The 20452-nt window shown below is 41.0% G+C and overlaps 2 protein-coding genes across 2 annotated transcripts in view; both read left to right on the top strand.

Annotated features, from left to right (window-relative positions):
* Positions 1-1423: 1423 nt before the first annotated feature.
* Positions 1424-9464, top strand: LOC106745528 (histone-lysine N-methyltransferase EHMT1). Its single transcript, XM_014621216.1, has 12 exons — positions 1424-3128; positions 3209-3810; positions 3875-3928; positions 3990-4093; positions 4527-5169; positions 5331-5663; positions 5994-6222; positions 6444-6650; positions 6793-7049; positions 7187-7437; positions 7636-7811; positions 7902-9464. Exons 1-12 carry the CDS (start codon positions 2233-2235, stop codon positions 8068-8070), a joined length of 3921 nt encoding a protein of 1306 aa, XP_014476702.1. The 5' UTR covers positions 1424-2232; the 3' UTR covers positions 8071-9464.
* Positions 9465-11069: 1605 nt separating this feature from the next.
* The window catches only part of LOC106745522 (voltage-dependent calcium channel type A subunit alpha-1-like), a 46659-nt gene continuing 37276 nt past the window's right edge, over positions 11070-20452 (top strand). Inside the window, exon 1 of the mRNA XM_014621207.1 lies at positions 11070-11172. The gene's annotated coding sequence lies outside the window, so the exon portion shown is untranslated. The remainder of the gene's footprint in view (positions 11173-20452) is intronic.

Raw genomic sequence — 20452 nt, 5'->3', positions numbered from 1 at the left:
AAAACCTTGAACTTTGTCCTCTCAACGTTTGTTCTCTAGCAGAATTTTTTTCAAGCTGAAAAATATCTTTAACAAAGCACACGATTTAACCTACAATGTAAAGTAGATAAAAGTTCACGTTAATTTTTATCGGAGAATCGGATCACTTCAATCTTTTGGAAGAATTAAAAGAAATTTTATGTACAATAAACTTAAAGCAATGGAAAAAAATTCGGAAGCTCTTACATCGATCCTTGATTTTGAAAATCAGAAATCTCTAACTACTAGGTAGGACTAAATACTATCTATAATTACTATACATAGATAATTTATATTTTTACGGAAGTTCTGCGAGACGATCACATCATTGCAATTTATTAGCAACGCATGAAATGCTAACATATAGATAAATCTCCAGACCGAAAGTGAAATCTCGTCTGAAATGTTATATTTTTTTATCACCTACAATGACCGACATTTATGTACGTTAGTGTTCTGCCACACACCGTGTATATTTTTATCGTATCATGCCACGTAATCCTTAAGCAACTTTTTGTTGACGCACTGTCATGCGCACTGAGTTACAATGGATTTTCCAACTTCATTCCGTTGCTATAATCGTTCATTAATTTGCATCCTCTTGAAAGTCGATCGAACTTCGTAGCAGCCGTAATACGCAACGTTCATCTCGTTATATGTGGCATCGTATCGTATATGTATAATTTACTAAATGAAAATATTCTTTGAAGTAACGAAAGGGAAGGCTTAACAAATGGAAGACTGATGTGAAAATAAATGGAAACTTAGGAAGAAATTAATAATAATTCGCGCGTCACACGTGAAATTATATTACTGACAATAAATTAAAGCAACTCTCTTGATGATTCTTAGGTTTAGTTTTTCATTTTCTAGTTAACTTGTGCTTTAAACTTAAACTGATGATAATGCAAAAATTGTCTTTTTCTATTCATTTATGGTTAATCATTAAATTGATAGTTTTGTAGTGTAACTTTTAAAATTGCATGATTAACCATGAATAGAAAAACTAAAATAATTTTTACATTACCATCAGCCTAAACGAGTTAAAAAAAAATTAAGAACCATGCCTTAATCTGAGATTAGTCCAAAATTAGATTAAATTTTATAAATGTAATTTTTCCTCAGCATTTTTATTTATTTATTCTTTTGTGGATAAATTATTCCTATAAATATGGATAAAAAATTGAAATTGTGAACAATTTATTTCGGATCAGTTGAAATTCCAATAAAATTTGACTCAATAGTCTTTGCACAATTCTCTAACTTCATTTATGATACGAAGAGAAAAGCTCATGTATGTGCTTAACATAATTCATATAAAATAATATGTGAAATCTACACGGGCAACGCTTGTAATGGCCGTGCTTCCTCTTCTTGTTCCTTACTTTCGATGTGTAAAACCTCGTATAATATGAATGAATACATAACACGATAAATGAAATAAATATTACTTGAGGTTAAATTAAGCTAACATTAATTCTCAGGCACGACACGATAACGGAGGATCGCGGGAAGAAAATAATTCAGCCTCTGCTGTGATCGCCGTCCCTGAGTGCAATCAATATGGCCTCCAGTCGCTGCTTGCTAGCCTGCTTGCTAACAGGACACGCCAATGAGAGTGTTTCTCTGTTTTCTGTTTTACCATTTATCATCCCATCTCTCTCTCTCTTGCTTCAGACTTCTCCATAGGAAGCTCTGGCGCTATTGGCCACGGTTCCTTGCGACTCTTCGTGCTAGAATCGTCGATCCGCCTGGTCAGTCATACAGTTCCCGTCTAGTGGTACAGCTCGGTAACCTAAAGGCATGTTAAGTGCAACCAATTCTCCTGAAGCTGTTGAAGTGCAAACATGCATGGTATTTCGATGAACAGGGACTGTTCGAAAGAAAGAAGCTAATATCCCGAGCAGCAATAGTATTCACTTGCCCACATAATGTTTGGAAGATCATGGTGTCACCGATAAGCAAGGATCGAAAGTATATAAAAGGCATTAAAGTGGATGGATAGGTCGAGTAAAGTACGTCTGTGATATAGAAGAAAGAAACATTATAGTTGTACGTGGCGAGTAAAGAAAAAAATTCGAGCGGATCGTGCTAGATGCATCACTGTTCTCGGTAGAAAAAAAAAAGAAAACGTGAGGATATGAAGCAGTTGGAAGAAAGTATGCTCCATAGTGATTGCACATTGTCCTGTCGTTCGTCGTAGCAGCCGTGAGCATGGCCGATGTCGCGTCCGAAGTCTCAGATAGGACAGTCGCAGTAGTTGAGGGTTGCAGGGTGCCACCATCATCAGCGACGAAAGCTGGTGACAGTGAGGGCATTGTTGCTAATGAGAGCGTCGATGACAAAGTCAGCATCCACGAGATCCTCGAGAGTATGACGAATGAGTTCAACAAGGGTGTGAGTCTGACGAAGCATAGTGATAACATCGACAAGACAGTTGTTGCCACAGAAGAAGTATCGCAGTCGACAGTGGCATCGTTGCCACCCATGGTTGTTGAGGAGGAGTTATCGAAAGACGAGAAGGAGCAAGATGAGACTGGTGAGGAAGCAGCTGCAAATCCAGAGGACACAATGGTTCAACCTGTGGCAGAGGAGAATCATAAGGGAGAGGACGATAGTTCCTCAGGCAAGCAAGAAACTCTCAAGAAGGATAATGGGATACCTAGGATTGTCTTGACATTTAGGACTATTGATGAAAACACAGGTCACGGCAAGAAGACCAAGATATCCAGTTGTCCCTCTAATCTAGCTCTGGTTCCTGATGAGTTGGCCAATTGCGATCAGATTGGCGGTGTCTCAGTGAAGATAGAAAACTCTGATGATAATTGCGATGCTGCGGAGGAATCCTCATCAGAAGTCAAAACAAAAGAACCTGTAAAAAAGGCCGAGTCAAAAGATGTGATTGAGAATAAGGTGGAAGATACCACAAAGGATACTCAGGAACTAAGTAATGCACAGCTTCCTGTCGAGGAGAAGGTTGAGACTGCAAAGAATAATCCTGAGAGCAACAACGTCGAAGCAAAGCTTGCAGAAAGTACCGAACAGAGAGAAACTACCGCACCGGTCACCAGGAAGAGAAGAATTGGACGACCTAGATTGCGAGCGCTTAGGTTCCCTTTTGATCTTTTGCATTTGTCACGATATGCTTTGCATGATATGTATAAACCTTGTTCTCTTTTCGTCTTTTCAGTGACTCGGTGGAGGAGCGCCCTTGTCCCAAGCGCTCAGCCAGAAGGCTCTGCAAGGAGTCCCTGAAGAGCACAGTTTTGGAAAGCGCCATGGCGCGTAAGGAAAAGTCGAATTACACGGAGGACATGCAGTGTAAGAAACGAAAGTACAGTAAGCCAGGTCGTCCGAAGAAAATAATCCCGGGCAGAGACCCGATCAAGCCGGTGCAAATGAGGCTCTCCGACATGCGTCATCCGGAAGCAGATACGTCGCTGCTAACTGATAGTAACGCAGCCGAGAGCATGCTGGACTCGTCGTCGCGTAATTCTACTACTTTGTTATTGGAAAACAGCAATATAAACGACAGTGTCAATGAGGATTCGCTGATATATTCGTCCTCCGAGTTCGCCGACATGCCGAAGCTGTCTCCGATGACTAGGAGCTCAGATTCGCAGACCAAGTTGAGCTCGATCGGTAGTCCTGGCAGCGACGACATACCGTTGGCGGATATCGAAAAGCCATTTTTGAAACCTGCTACTGCCGGACGACCCAAGAGGGAAAGAGGACGACCTCGTGGAAGCACTCAAGCTGCACGAAAGATAGCAAAGGCCGACGTATACGAAGGTAGTGTAAAATATTTTTATATTTGTTGTTTCTTATCGTTGTGTTAAAACACGTTACTTTGCAGATGGATCCGTTCCATCCGTCGCAGAAGCGGGAAAACATAATGATTATCCTGAAGGTAAAAAAATTATAATTTCTATATTTGTTAGGTAATATTTAACTCTTTTTTTTTACATTAGAAGGTGCAGTACCAGCAAAACGAACCCGCAGAAGTATGGCGCCAAGTCCGAGTCCTGCGGAAGGACAGGCGTCGAAGCCGGAATCCACTGCAATCATGAGTGAGGTCAGTTCTTCTCTTAACACGTTGGGTGCGGCTATACATAGAAATCCGATTCCTGTGGTGGTGACATATTTTTTAAATTTTAATTAATTCAAATACACTTAAAAACAACATGCCATAGAGAGAGAACGCCCGATCTAAAGGTTGAGCCCAACGTGTTAATCGCTTTTTGCGCATTAATTTGTACATAGATAAGGGTGTCAGTTGAAACAATCGCTATTGTTATCATCATCATGTTGATGTTACAGTTCACACCACATTGGTGTCAATTATAACAATTCCTTTTTGCTTGAGTAACTTTCGATTAATATTGGTTACAAGATATAAAGCCAAAAAATCATTGAATGTTACGTATAAACTTAGGTTTTCTTTGATTAATAACAAAGAAAATATATTTTGTTATCACAACACCACTCTCCTTATCTTTTTGTTTCAGACGTATGCGCAGTCCATGTTGTGTCTGTGTCAAGTGCGATCTCAATTGTACGTGACAATCACTGGCCCCGGGGCGCCGCTCTATTGCACGGCCAACGATTCCATCGACAACAGGTTGGTGGGCTGTTGCAACGAGGTGGACAGTAACGACGTGACAATGAGGCGGCCGAGCACTCGCATACCCTACATCATTCTCTGCCGTATGCATAAAGAGCGATTGCTGCGGCACAACTGTTGTCCCACATGCGGCAAATTCTGCTCGCAGGGTAGGTTTGTGCAGTGCATCAACGGTCACCAATATCATCGGGAATGCGAGATCTATCCGAATAAGAAGGGCGTGTGTCCTCATTGTGGCAGCGAGAGCGCCGCCTACGACGTGGTAGTGACGATGAACGGCATGCGGAAGCCTGTCTTTATCCCTACACGAAAGAAATTCTCTAAGCTGCCGTCTGCAAAGATGACACTGCCCGGCAAGGGCGACAACACGAAACTGGCTGAATGTCCGCCCAGTCCGCTGATCCAACCTGAAATCATCAATATACCTGAACCGTCGATCAATACCGAAAGGCCGGAACGCTACACCATTATGAGCCTCTACACGTCCGTGAAAAACGGGGATTTAGATAAACTAGTGAATGTATTAGGTGAGCGAGAATGGGAACTTTCCAGAAAGAGGGCGTTATTCATAGTCGATTTATTTTACTGTGAATATCACACGGTAAAAATGTATTATTTCGTTATAGATGATAAAGCCTTTCCTTCAGGATTATTATATCGTTTTGACGTATGTGTTGCTATTTGACAGCTTGTGGCTACAACGCGAATCACACATTCCGGGATTACTCTCATCGGACCAGTCTACATATAGCGGCGGACAAAGGTCATATGTCATGCATACATGTTTTGGTGCAAGCCGGTGCTCAAATAGATGTAATGGACAGAAACCAATTGACACCACTGATGCTTGCCGCAAATAAGGGTAAAGCTGACGTCGTCAAATACCTAGTTAGGATAGGCGCCGACGTAACATTGAAGGGCGAGGATGGTATGACCGCTTTGCACATGGCAGCCAAATCGGGTCACTTAGAAGTCTGCAAGATCATTCTGAATGAGTGTAAAGTGCCGAGGACATTAGTAGGTAAGTTCCTTCCCAAGCACCCGTACTGTTCTTAAAATGCGCGCGGAATTGGAGGAGGAAAAAATTCGAAAAGAATGTTTCAGTCGCAGACAATAATTACTGAACGCTAATTGAGCTGCTTTTTCCGCTAAATGCAATCAATGATATCTAACGAATGACTGCAGAGAAAGCAGCTTTGTAACGGTTATAAAATTTATGAATCTAATTAGTGTATGCTCTTAATTTTGGTTGAATCTAAGAGCATATCAGATTTGTGAGTTTTACATGTCAGTTGAACGTAGCCAATGGTGTTGCCAGACCGCTTCACGTTTTTTCACGCTTCGTTTGCAGATTCCGTGGACGATGGTGGCTGGACAAGTTTGATATGGGCCTGTGAATTTTGCCACACGGACGTTGCGCGGTTTCTATTAGACAAGAAGTGCGATCCTCTCATCCGGGACGCTGAGCAGAACATTGCGCTTCATTGGAGCGCTTTTAGCGGCAGTTCCGACATTACAGAGTTGCTCCTGAACGAAGGATGTGACGTGAATGCGGTCAATGTTCACGGTGATACTCCTTTGTACGTTTTAATCCATTGTCTGTCGCTTTCAGTTGGCGATAAAACGTTCGCCAGTAGTCTGGATAAAGCGGGGTGAGAATTTAAGATTTAAGAAATTGGCCAATTATAATTAATTTTTCTTCTATAATTCGACTGTGATTGTCAATTTCTTAACGCCTTAAATTCTCACTCCGCTTAAGTGAGAGGATCAATTTGGATTATATGACATTTTTTTCCGTCAGGCATATAGCGGCTAGGCAGGACCAATTTGCAGTCAGTGTATTGTTGCTGGCACGTGGTGCTAAAATAGGAGAAGTGAATGCTGCCGGCGAGACCGCGGTAAACTGCTGTGCAACGGACGGCGATACTATGGCTGCCTTGAGATTAAACGCCAAAATCAATGGATTTTCCGCGCACATGTGGGAAAAGACGGTTAAAATATTGACAAAGTATGAGATTTTACGAAGCATTATGAAAAGTTTACGAAGATCGCCTATGTATCGCTTTCATGTTAAAATTTTCATTAACCTAATTCTTCGTTGAAAAATAATGATCTTAATTTGCTAATTATGTATTTCGATCCTTTCACAGCGATATTTCACGCGGGAAAGAAATTAATCCTGTACAGTGCGTCAACGGGCACGATTCTGAGGACAAACCGACTGATTTTGTTTACGTGACGGAGAATTGCTTCACGAGCAACATCAATGTGGATCGTGCGATAACGTCATTACAGTCCTGTCGGTGCGAGGATAATTGCAGCTCCGAAAAGTGTTTGTGTGGAAACATAAGTCTGCGATGTTGGTACGATGAGGAGGGAAAACTTATACCAGAGTTCAATTACGCAGGTATAGAAGTAAGAGCGTATCTTGTCGAAACAAATGAACGAGTCAATGCGATTCCAGAACTTCGAACAAAATTTGGAAAAATTGATCTCGCGAAAGTGAACTTCTAACTGATATCAACTGCTGATTCCATGTCGTAGATCCACCAATGTTGTTCGAGTGTAATCCAGCTTGCGATTGTAATCGTATCACCTGCAACAATCGAGTGGTTCAACATGGTCTCACTCAGAGGTTTCAATTGTTCCGCACGAATGGCAAAGGCTGGGGTCTCCGAACCCTTCGATATATTCCCAAAGGCACCTATGTTTGCGAATATGTTGGCGAGATAATCTCCGACTCCGAGGCTGACCATAGAGAGGATGACTCTTATTTATTTGATTTGGACAACAGAGTAAGTCAAATTGTTATATCATACAACACTTTTTGCATCGAGCGAAGCAAACACGCCACCAAGGCGAAGACATTAAAAATTGTGAGCTTTTTCTAACCGATTAATTGATCATCTGCTTTGTAATCATCGTTGAAGCAACGCTATGATCATTTCGTGTTTGCACTTTATCGGAGAATTTTATTTTGCATGAACACGCAGGATGGAGAAACTTACTGTATAGACGCGAGGCGTTACGGAAATCTCGCGCGATTCATCAATCACTCGTGTGCGCCGAATCTGTTGCCGGTGCGAGTATTCGTCGAACATCAGGACTTGCATTTTCCTAGAATAGCATTCTTTGCCAACCGACATATCGAGGCGGACGAAGAGCTCGGGTACGTTAAAACACGATTAACGTGATTGAACGAATTTCAAAAAATACAGGTCTTAAGCCGAGCGTATAACCGACTTGTGTTTGCCCTTAGCTTTGATTACGGCGAAAAATTCTGGATAATAAAGTATAAGTCCTTCACGTGTACCTGCGGGGCTGAAAATTGCCGTTACTCTGAGAAGACGATACAGGTCACGCTGGACAACTATCGGAAGAAGATACAGCAGGAAGAAATGCTGGCAGCTCAAACCTCATCATCGTAACCTTAAATGCGATTTAGTTTAATTCTATAGGGACCCGCGATTTCTCTTCCGGGCAACGTATTTTCGCTATGGCAACCAGGATCGTGTGGGTCTTCCTTTTTTTCCTGTGCTCAAAAAAAAATCTCGAAAAATTATATCGGAACTTCCTCTATTCTTTCACTTGAAGACCATGCAGCTGTTTTGTCAACAATAAATAAATATTTATTTATTTTGAGAAACTAGCACAGGGACACAAATGACCCTGATTGCCACTCGGAGGCTTAATCGTCGGCGGACGTGGCACGCACGATTTTACGAATCGTCTCGTCGATTACGCGCGCTAGTTCTTTCCGTGTATCAGCTTGCCGCCGAGACCGATTCTCGCGCGCGCGCGACGCGCGAGATCGTAAGAGTACAAATAAAAACGGTGATGGGATGATGATATGCGTTCTATTGGATTCTTCCTCCAATGTCTATGCTTACACCGAGAGATGTGTGTACTACCGTCCGACTTCGCAGCCGCCGAAGCTTCCAAGCTTGTACGGTTAACGATAGATTAATCATTTGATTCCGTGTACAACTGCCACAGAATGTGAACTTGACGAGATTCACATTCGAATTCAACAATGTAGCACGCTCGAGCGACTTTGTTCTCTCATTGCTTGATTTCTTTTGGAAATTGATGTTTTACTATCGTTAGTCGAGCATAAATTGAGTAATGAAGGATTCATTCGAATCCAATATGGCATTCGGTGTATTAAAGTTTTGCTGAAAAGAATTCAGAAAAAAATTTAGTTAGAATGTCTCGCCCAAAGTAATCGAAGAATATTTATTGTCAGTTAAATTTGCCTCTTGTATTCACACGGAATACTCCGCACGCGTCAGGTACTTTTTATATAACATTGTTATGATATTTTTCACGATCTTTTCATGCCACATCAAACATTTATTATTAAGATAACAGTCGCTATTCGATCACCAATCTGCCAAAGAAAACATAAGGTCAGGAACATGCATTGAGAAGGAACTATATTAACGGAATTAAATTTTGAGGTCTTTTTTTTGTGACACGTATGCGATAAAGGGCTCATTTACTTGGAAAGGTGTTTCCAAATTACTTAATCTATTGTTAATCGCATGAGTTTTGTTTGATTGGATAAGCTATTTGGTGAAATTACTTTTAATTGGGCAAGCAAAATTGTATTGTTTGCAGAAACCTAGAATACCTAGATAATAAAAAATTGTTGCAACGCGCATTTGTGTGTTCCTTATTATAGAGTGTTATGCTATTTTATTCCAATTAGATGCGCGAATTTTGTCCGGACGAATTTAACGGGATTCATTACAAAGCGATGTAGTGCATAAGATTACAACTTTTTGTACAAACAATTAATTTTTTGTACAATAAAAATAGTCCTTTTTAATATATATATTTTCCTTTTAAATTCCCTTCGATCTAGCGGACCATTAAGATGGAAAATCAGAGATTCAAGAGAATCCGGTAAAATTATCTACTAAAAACATTAAAAGCAACTAAGAATGAAATTCTGATTAATTGTAATTTTATCAAATTATCTGTTTATATAAAACTCTTTCTCTAGTAATCTTTATCTCGTGTTGCTAGGAAATATATATTGAAAACTTAATTAAACACAATATATTTTGCCGTTCTCTTTTCCAGTGCAACTAAATATTGACCATAATATTAATATGTTGAAAAAAGAAAATAATCGAAAGTTACTTAACGATTGTTCGACAAAGGTTTATATATACAATTTTGAAAATTTAAGAGAAAATAAAAATGTAAACTCTTAGGACACCATGAGAGCACAGGAAGAATGTCGAAGTCCTGAAGCGGTTGTTTCGTCGGAACCCTTTGTGTTGTACACTTTTATTCGTATTGCTTCGTATTTCCGATGCGAGGACAAGGCAAGTGTTGGTATGATTGATGCACCAAAATGATCGACCGTTACACAACTTGACATCGTTTGCGCGCGAGATTCGTTTATGAAGGATGAGATAGAAAAGACGCGAAGAATATAATCACGATCCGAGTTCGAAAACACTTATCGAAAGACGTGAAATTGCGAATTAATTACAATTGCAGCATAAATTTCGTTTGGTCATCGCAATATCGTCGATTAATCAAAAACGGAATATCTTGCGGAACGGCACCTCGCGAATATCGAGTGAAGTTGGGCGCGATCGTTAGTTCGAGAAACTTAATCGCGCTTTAATGGCGGTAATGGCGGTACGCAGCAGGAAAGTCGTCCTGCGTCCCTCGCGATTTCGGCTCGGAGGAGATGAGTCTCGTGTACGAATCGTCGTCCCTGGGAGTTTACTCAAACCCGAAAAGAAGATTCTTCGAAAATTCCCTGATTTTCCAAGCAATTTGTTGAAAAATCCAGGTAAAACGAAAGTATTTCAACAGAAAATTTCTTACCGTATGGATGACGATGGACGAAATATACCTAACGATCTCGAACATTCGAAACGTATTCACGTCATTAGAACGTCATTAGACGCGTTATGCAGAACACTTGAAGATAAGAAGTAAATGACAATACATAACAAAGCATAACGGCGGGCGACGAGCTGCGGCGCGCTTGCGCGTTGATCGAGCCGCCGATTGGTCAGCGATCGCGCGCTAGCTGCGAAATTCAAGTGAAGACGCGCCAGTTAGTGTAGAGACCGTGGAACGCGCTAGCAGGCGCGACGCCGTGTAGTCCGCGTAGGATCGTAGATCTTTTTTTCACCTGTTCGGTCGTACGCGTACGCGACGTCCTATGTTATAGTTTCTAAACGCGACGATCGCGACGTATTAGTGATTATTTGCTTCGAAACGCCTTTCGTTTTCCGCCGCGACGGCAACGACCCGTTCCTTTGCCGATTTTCACGCGAAAGTTCGCGGAAACGCCGAGGTGCCGTGCGCCGACGATGGTATTATGTCGCGACCCGGTCGATTCAGTGATTGTGTACTAGTGTCGATTACGGAGCTGCTGGAGTTCTTCCACGAGGGACTAGTATGACAACCAGCTGACGGATGTATCCTTCGTCTCCAAGCTGCTCACGGCTGCGTCGGCGGGATTGAGCGGACTGAACGGATTGGGCGGACAGTGAAAGGTTAGTGTGTACATTATCCGAGACTATAAACCGACGACGACGTTATAGTACTCCATTTTGTGCAACTCTCGAGACACTCGCCGTCGCGGATCTTTATGGTCTTGCAACGTGCCTTTTCGTAATGTCAGGACTTCGCCGAGATAAGTAGTTTCTTCGCGTATGTGTCGTGATTTATAAACAATTACGTATTTCGCGTTACACGACGGTCGTTATTGCGGCTTCGCTTTATATATAGTTAGCTCGAGGAGGATATCCTCGGCTTTTCTTGCTCTTTTTGCTCCCGTGATTTGATCGAGAAATTATTCCCCTTCGATGGCAGGGAGTCCTTGCGCGAAATGGAACCTGCAGATCGACCGTCACGTCTGGATAATGTCCTGCTGTTTCTTCGTTTTTTCCCTCTCGCAAAATGTGATCTGCGAATTCGCGAGTCGCTCAGTACTTCTCGAGACACTCAAGGAAAACGATACCGATTAACTTGATCGTAGTACATCGAATAATTTCTCGTCTTTGGAAGTTTAGTATATAATTTTTTGGAAAGTTTAAGGCGGAAATTCTCGCTTCCACCAAGCGGAAATTTTTGATTGAAATTTCGAGTCGGAATTTGGAATTTGTTAAGTTTCAAAAGTGTTGATTCTTACTTCTAATAATCTTTCTTGGGATAACCTGTGAGTTATCTCGTGTTTTTAAACTGTCGATTTTTTGCTTCTGCTTACATTTTCTCCGTCCGATTAAATCTTCATTGATTATTGTTGATATACAATTGCTATCTTTATAACTCTTTCTTCTTCATTCAGTTTGCGCCATCAATCAAAATTTCCAATAATAAAATATAATAGATATTATAATAAAAGATTATGTTATAATTTTTTTGTTTTTTATATTTCTGCATTAAATTTTTTTTAAACTTCAACATGGAGAAAATAATAATTAGTAATCTAATTTATAGCATCAAAGGAGAAAATAGCTCGTATATTGTTGTTTAAAGATTTTCTATTGGTTCTTGACGAAATTTGAAGGATCAAAACCAAAATTTCGATTCGGGATAGCTCCGTCTTGTACAATTACATTCAATTCTTATAATTTTTTCTCTTATTTTAATATTATTGAACCTTTGTCAAGCTTCTTTTTGCAAAAATTTTAACTTTTTGGTATAGTTGCTTCTTTCTACCTTTCTTCAGAGTACTCCGCTCCCTTTTTTTTTCTTTCTCCCTCTGCCTCTTCTCCCTTCTATCTCTCTATTTTCTCACTTGAGCCCGAAAGTCCGTTAATTACAGAAATGAGTATTAGTCGAAAGCGATTCTTTCGACTGGGCGATGTTGCCCGGGAGGTTGGCTTTTGTTGACTTCCCGGGCCGCGTGCAACTCACGACTATCTTCCGTGAGAGAGTTGATTTCTGGGATGCAGCGCGAGGGTGGATGGAAAACTTTCGTCGAAATACGAGCAGATTCCTATGACTTAAAAGCTATTGCGTCGGGGAAGTAAACGAGAGCTTAAATTGATGTTTTACAAACCAGCATAATAGTGATATTCCGAGTTTCCTTTAAGTCATCTAGACAAATTTGTCGAAATTTTTCTTTCAAGCTTGTCGCAATTTTTCTTCATGCGTTGCGCTATGTTCATCACTCTCTTTTTCACTTTGAACGAAATTCAAATGTGAATATGTAGTGCGTATCACTGCTAATTTTAATGATGCTTCTCTCAATGAAATTTGAGTTGAATCTTCTTCAGGGAAATTTGAAATTTCAGTAACTTTCATCTCATAATTCCTCACAAACGAGAGGACGCAGCGACAATAAGCTTATGCGACATTAAAAATTAATTTTAATACGAGTAGCGCTGAATATACAGAAGCCGCGCTAAATGTCGACTGTAAAATATTGAAAATTTAAATCTCGTTCAATGGTAATAATATATGTTGAAAACGGGCATCTAGACAGAAACTCGTCGTGACTATCGTATAAAATGAACGCGTCTGATACTGCCAAAAGCACGGCATTGAGTTGTTTATGAACACTTTTATCGGCAATTCACTATTCCGAGGGTGGATCGGATGTGTGCGCTCGTAACCTCCGCGAAACATCGGTCGTCCTTTATCACTCGGTCGGGTTTTTCACTCCTATTGATACTACGACAGAATGTTGATGACAAAAAATATCGCGTCAATCCAATAATGACTTTTATTTTTTACGCCGATAGTCGTCAAGAAATCTATTCGCGACGAACCTCCTCGGATTGTTTTATTTTTGGCAAAAATGAAAAATATGAGACAAATAAAAATTCGGAGATTTACGGTGACACGAAAACTTGCAGTTTGACAATCGCATTTTCGGCATATTCTGTAGGCGAATTTTAGGGATTATACAATTTATAAAAGAGAAAATAGGAGTTCACGGTTATTCTCTTGACATGCTCAATACTTGAAGTGCTCTGCATTGTTACGGAGCGTTGTTTAAAAAAAATAGATTTTCCCACATTTGGCGATTATCTGTGATTATACTCTTCGATTCGTTATATAGTTTCATCGAGCCACGTAGCGGCACGCGCCAATCAGACTAGTGATTTTCAATACAGACACGCCATTACTATTCTTTGTTTGAAATGTCGACATTGCGAAACATAAAAAAATACAGATATACAGGTATCGTGCTTATAGAAAAAAATTTGACGATCCACGAATTCGAAATATTCGAGAGGCCACGTGTGAATGTGGAAGACCGTCTGAAACGAAGCTTCTCGTTATTCTATAGTTTAGGATTATCGCTCGAAATATAATCCAGCTCGCGAATTTGATATTTCTGATCGAAGTAAGTGCATTTTGACGGGAGTTTCGAGCCATTTATACATATAAAATGTTATTCTCTCAACAACGAATCAAACGTGGCCCACATAATTTGCACTCATGCAAAAAATTGTACAGTCAATATGTATCGGGTCACGCGCATACCGAATCAGCCTAAATACATCGGCGATTTCCTCGGGATTGGATTAACGGGACGCGTGTACGACGACGGTGTCGTCGTCGCCGCAGAGCGAGCTATCGCCGACGTCGATGGATATTCGTGTTTATCTCGCCGTCGTTTGCGGAAGTCTTAGGATTCGCTTGCACACGAACGAACACGCGCGATCGCATCCACGTGGCGGGGGTCATCGTCGCGGGGTGGCACGCGAAAGTCAGTTAAGGGTGTCTTAAGGACTTTCTTGGTTTCTAATAACATCTTAAGAGCACGGTGAACTGCGAAACTCAGGGCCGTTTCCCCGCTGATTGGGATCTCCGTTTATGTCGCCTTCGAACGTATGCGCACGTCTATCATTTCTCTTGATCAGCCGATAGCGACTTTAGGGGGAGTGCCGCGCGTAGATCTTGATCCGCGCGATCGCATCTGCTGGCGAGACTCAAATCACGCGATAGCCACGACAATTTGTGTACACCCGATATGATCGCAGTGAGTCATTCTCGCGATGAGGATTAAGAGAAGGGGGAGGGCATCGTAGCGACAGCAATCAAATTTAGTTGGAATAAGCAAATTAGCAAGTTATATTCATAATTAGAGCAGAAATAGCTTTGTTACCGTATGAAAAAAAAAAAAAACAATTCCGTTGTCTGGGGCCTAGATGAAAATTTGGTTGTAGAAACGGAAAAATTCCTGTAATAGGTTTCTATTCATTCAATTGTCTCTCAGTTGTCTCAACCGAGTTTTATCGCAGCTGAATATTCACACAAATGTTCTCGCTCGTAGATACTTCTCGCCGAGTTTTTATTTCTTGTCACCGAGTTTTTATCTATTCTGTTGCAGGAACTTTCTTCTTCCCGTACGGGATAGAAAATATTCTGTTGAGTGAATTTGTCCTTAGGACACGTTAATTTGCTGTTGGAACAAAATCGCATTTTTCTACATTTACTAATTTTAATAATGTTTTCACAGCAAAATAATTTGCAGATTCAGCAAAGTAATCCAGCGAATGGCAATTAGTATTCTTAACAAGTTGTTTCGTCGTGCACATAGTAACTGACAGATTTTACTGAAACAGCATAAAATTCACTCCGTAGCAAATTAATTTTCACCGTATACGATTGTTTAATTATTTGCGCAAAGGTCGCGATGCATTTTGTTCGGATGATGCTAATTCTTACGAGACATCGTTTTGCGTCAATTTGTTATTTAACCTATATCTTCGCGATTGTGAATCAATCGCGTGCAACGTTGTTTCGCATGACGTATCGATAACAGACACAATGGGGAGAGCCGCGTCTCCGTTCGTTAGATATCTTCTCTGTTATATGGGTCGAGAAGCGACGATAGCTCCGACACATCCTGCAAATAGAATCTTATTACTTTCATCGATGCTGAAAAGCTGGGAACTATGCGAAACGTTAACTCACTCCCGACAACTTGCTTTCACACTTTGATCGCGCTAAAGCACTCGATTATGTGAGGAGAGTGTGAAGTTGAGGGCAGCACGGCGGTAACTGTGGCCGCGCTTGTAATATTTACCTCGCAAATATTGTCACAAATACATTGGTATCTAGTTAATAATTAACATACCGGATAGGGCAATAACTTTGTCTACCTAGAATATTTCCGCTATATCCCTGATCATCTCTGAATTATCTCCGATAAATCCTACGACGACGGATTTTTAATCGCGTGCCGTGAATAATCAAGTACAACTGATACACATGCAACGAGCGTGCGCGCATTTAAATCGCGCGTCGAACACGATTATTCCGTTCGCGTGTAACGCTTTAACGCTGTCGGACGAACTGTCTTCGCGTCACTCAAACAAAATCGAGAATCGAGGCAAACGTGTCTATTAAAAGCCACGTCGCATAAACACGCGGATACGCGCTACATGTAAATACATGCTGTCCGATGTAAATAATACATTTTATCACACACGCGGTCTCTCTCTCCGATTTCCACCGCGTATGTGTCGATTCGGTCGGCGCGTTCGCATTCTCGCGACGCGAAACGGATTAAAATGTATTCCGGCGCGATTTTTGCATAGCCTTCGCTGATTCACGCGCCCGATATTTGCTTACATACGCCGTCTTCGTGTATGCATACATATGTATGCGCGTCGTTTCACCGTCCCCTTTTCCCGTCCTTTCCGGTCGTTTTAGGAAGAACAGTGTCTGAATGCGCGCATCTCGCGCGCAAAGGTGATGCATTACCACCTGTCGTGCCAGCATACGCTGCATGGATTTTATCATGAATGAAGGGAGGGATAGAATGAGAGAACAGCGTTTCGCCTTGCCAAAACTGAATTTAGAAAAAAATGTCGATAGAAAACGCGCGAGAAAACTCTTTGAAGCTGAACTCGAGTGTGTTTAATTAATCGCGATACACAGAGATACATATTACTTATATTGCGAAAAAAAGCAATTATTCAGTTCATTTTTCTTTTTTTTAAATAATGGTTATCTTGGACAAAGAATTTGTCTCTTTCTTGAGATAATAGTGTTAAAATATACTCATTACAAATACATATAAATTTAGTACCGCAATCAAGAATACTAAATTAAAATAAAACTTTATTTATATAATATATTCCGATTAACCGAATTTAATTTTTTTTTTGATGAAGTTTATTATGTTCTTGAGAGAGAATATATTCTTCCTTTGAGTAAATGATAACGAACTTCCCCAATATTTATAATGAATATATTTTAATACCAAGATTTTAATGTCAAGAAAATATTTTTCGTCCAAGAGAATCATCACTCAGAAGAAGAAAAATAAAAAAAATTGAGTAATTGCTTTTCTTCGCAGTACAAGTAATATTTTTCTGTGTGTAAATTAAATGAGACCGAAGGTAAGCAGCACCGTAAGCACGAGCAATTAGAAAATGATCGATCGATCGATCGGAGCGTAAAAAGATGAATATTCAGCAAGTATACGCGGGTCGCGATACAATTAAAATTTGATGTGATTATAATTTTGTAATTAAACCCCTCGCGTAAACATGCGAGCGTGGACATTGCGGAAAGCGAGTAATTTTGCGCGATTAATAGGTACGGATGGTTTTCCGGGAAATTAATAATCGTATCGATAGGATACCCGGGTAGTGCTCGAGAGTTTCGTCCCGCTGTTTACTTAATTAATTAATTTCCGTTCGGAGCGAAGGATTTCGTTTTCGATGACCACTTTGTGTATCCGCGATCATATTTGGACCTTTTGTCATCGATAGGGAACGGCACGCTAAAGTCGACTCCCGGGCGTGCACTTCTGTTTGCGGTCGTCGGCGAGCGAAAGAGTTAAACAGGCAGTAACGCGAAACTTGGTTGGATTGAAACCGGGAATGCCACATTGACGCGTACGTGACTGCCGGCCCAACATCGCGATCAATCCTTTGATGAAGGGAGCTGCGTTGATGCGAAATTAACGAATGTAGGCAACTGGATTTGCGGGCGTTCATTGCGAAATATTGCGTACCGATAGCTCGGGCCAGTGCTATGAACTTATCGATCGAATTATCCCCGGCATCGATCCCGATGTCGGAATAACCTTGCAATTTGACCGAACGCTAGATAGCGTTGGGGATCGCACAACAATAAGCTTGTTCAACGTTTGTTCGCGCGCACGATGCCGGGGCCGATGTAAATTAACGTGACAGGCGTGACGAATGGATCATGATTCATTAATTAGTTATATTACGCGCGCATTAATGCTTAATGCGTTTGTACATTAACTTAAACCGTCAATATTCTTCGAGAATAATTCATGGGGTGCGATTATTTCAACGTAATTAAATATATGAAATATAGAATATTTTGAGAGAATGAGATCGTGAGGCACAAATACAAACGTATACACACGTAGCTGTATCGATGTAGCAGAGCTACTTCGCGTAAACAAAATCTACTCGCTTTAGCTATTTAAACTCGACATTAACGCGATTATCGATTCGGTATAAACTTTTACAGAAGAACCCCCAACTGACAAGAACTTTACTCGAAAAACTTCTTCAGACGCAATTAAGAATTTCTCTCTGCTCCTCGTTAGAGGAGTTCGACGTAAGGGTGGGTAATCGTTGAGGCGATGTGTAGCACAATGTTTTGACTTTGTGTCTTGACTTTTGTGTCGAGAGCTTGCACGCGCGCGTCAGTAAGGAAGGAAGGAAAATAGTTAGGCTTAAATCCAAACCGGACTTCCAGGCAATCATAGTGGATTTACTCGGCGGGTTTCACGACTCCGGCATACTAATTGGTGCCACAATAACCGCCGCGAGGAAGCGTCGAAAGTGAGCCGCGACAGCCTGACAAAACTGTGGATTGAAATTGAAGCGGTTTTGCACACAGAAAGATTTCTGTGGGTTTAATAAATCTTTGTAATTGAAACAAATTTACCTTTTGGAATGCAGCAAACAAACGAATGTTTGATTCAACAAACAAGACTCTGTTTGGTTCCTTAAACAATAAATATTTTTATGTCAAATAACATATTCTTTATGTATTTACGTATGACTAAATCTAAAGAAATCTTTTTGTGTATATTCTTTATACATACTGCTCATCACGTATGAATAATAACGCCATTTGAGACATACCAATTTACTTAGATTGTCCGTTTAATGTGTCGCGAATAATTTATCGCCGCTGATTGCGGAATCTCCCCATCGTCATTACCGTTATTTCTGTACTGTCGATAGTCGCGATTATCAACGAATATATCACTGCCACTATTTATGTATTCGAGCGGTAATCGGAGTAACACGATTAAACTCCTCGCATTGTTATCGTGTGCGAATACTTGAATCAACTTCGAGCACATTTCATCCGCGAAAGATATAGTATGAACAGTTTCGTCGACTGTGGACGTTTCAATTTTAATAAAGATGTTAGTTATAAAGTTCTTAGCTTAACATCCTCGAGTATATATTCGCTCCTGTTACATCTAACTGCGTCTCACCCTGTTATTCTCTTCTATGTAAAGTATAGGCGCGGGGTGGCTGATGGCTCCATGAAGTAACATCTGTTCAGGTTACCGTGATATATTTCGGGTTGACGCGTGAATGAAAGAGGCAATGTTTTGAAATTTTTGCACCCTTCGCTATTATTGTTAGCGCCTTTTCTCAATATGCTTCGCTGTCGCCATATACTAGGATGCATAAAGTTGCGCAAACACGTGCACATCGTCATTCGTGTCTCTCGAGAAGTCGGTTTTCCTCGGTCTAGCTTTTAACGTGGTGGTGGATTTCGCGAAGATCTCTTATAAGCAGTAGCATGAAGTGCATGAGTATTTTCACGGCAAATATTAAAATGAAATTCCTGTAAAACCAAAGTGAGCGTCTTGAACATTAGACGAAAAACAAGATTGTTCATTTTCTACCTCGCAAAGCGTTCGCTACGTTTTATAATTGCTTGCGATCTAAAGGATGTTTTCTCTGAGAAAACTTTTCATCGGAGAAAAATCGGAACGATCGTTTCGGGGGCACTTCGTACAGTCCACAAGCTCCGAGCCGCCGCGTTCGCTCACGCCGCGCGTTAGTCGCAATCGGCTTTAGTGAAAATCGAAATTCACGTCGGAGTATAACATCAGAGCTTTCATTTCGTGCCCGCTGGGCAGCGCGAGAGAGAGAAAGAGACAAAGTTCTCTATAGGACGAACGGTACATGTTTAATGAAATATCGCAAAATAAAATTTCTGGGAAATAAAAATATCGTCCCGGAGCGCCGACGGGCCCGGGATATCGACATCGATGTTTATCCCATCGCATCGCCGGCGGATTAACCTGGGCCCTCGTCGAATTCCGCTACGGAACAAAGCCGGGTTTCCCGTCACTAGCAATTTGCGCGGACTCTGAGTCGTGTACGTGTGTTAAAAATAAAAAAAAAGCGCAAAGTGTGCTCGACAAATACACAGCGAGGTTGAATCTCAGACGCTGCGTCCGCAAATTCGACGTCATCCTCGCATCTGCGTGATGATGTAATATCGTGCGCTTATTTCGCGTGATTATCTCGAAATATCTTTATAATTACGTTATGATGTGAAAGGAGTGCACACAAATGGAGTTAAAATATAAAGTATGTGACGTTGATGTATAATGTTAGTATTTATTCCAATTTTAGCGATAAACGTGTGAAAGAGCGTTGGACAATAACAGCGGAGATTGCATCGATACATCGTTTCGGTTTTTCGTCTCTGCGCATCGCGCTGATAATTTCCATAGACAATTATCAGCTGTATCGATTGACGTTGATAAGTGACGAAGTGGTAGCGTTCGTGAACATCGCGTTCGACTGCTTCACCATGCTTCGTGCGCTTTATTTTACGTTGTCG

The sequence above is a fragment of the Dinoponera quadriceps genome, unplaced genomic scaffold (assembly GCF_001313825.1).
Source record: "Dinoponera quadriceps isolate SergipeBrazil2010 unplaced genomic scaffold, ASM131382v1 scaffold1578, whole genome shotgun sequence".
Lineage (NCBI taxonomy): Eukaryota > Metazoa > Arthropoda > Insecta > Hymenoptera > Formicidae > Dinoponera > Dinoponera quadriceps.
Note: the sequence above shows the minus strand (reverse complement) of the source record. Positions and strands in the feature narration are given on the sequence as shown.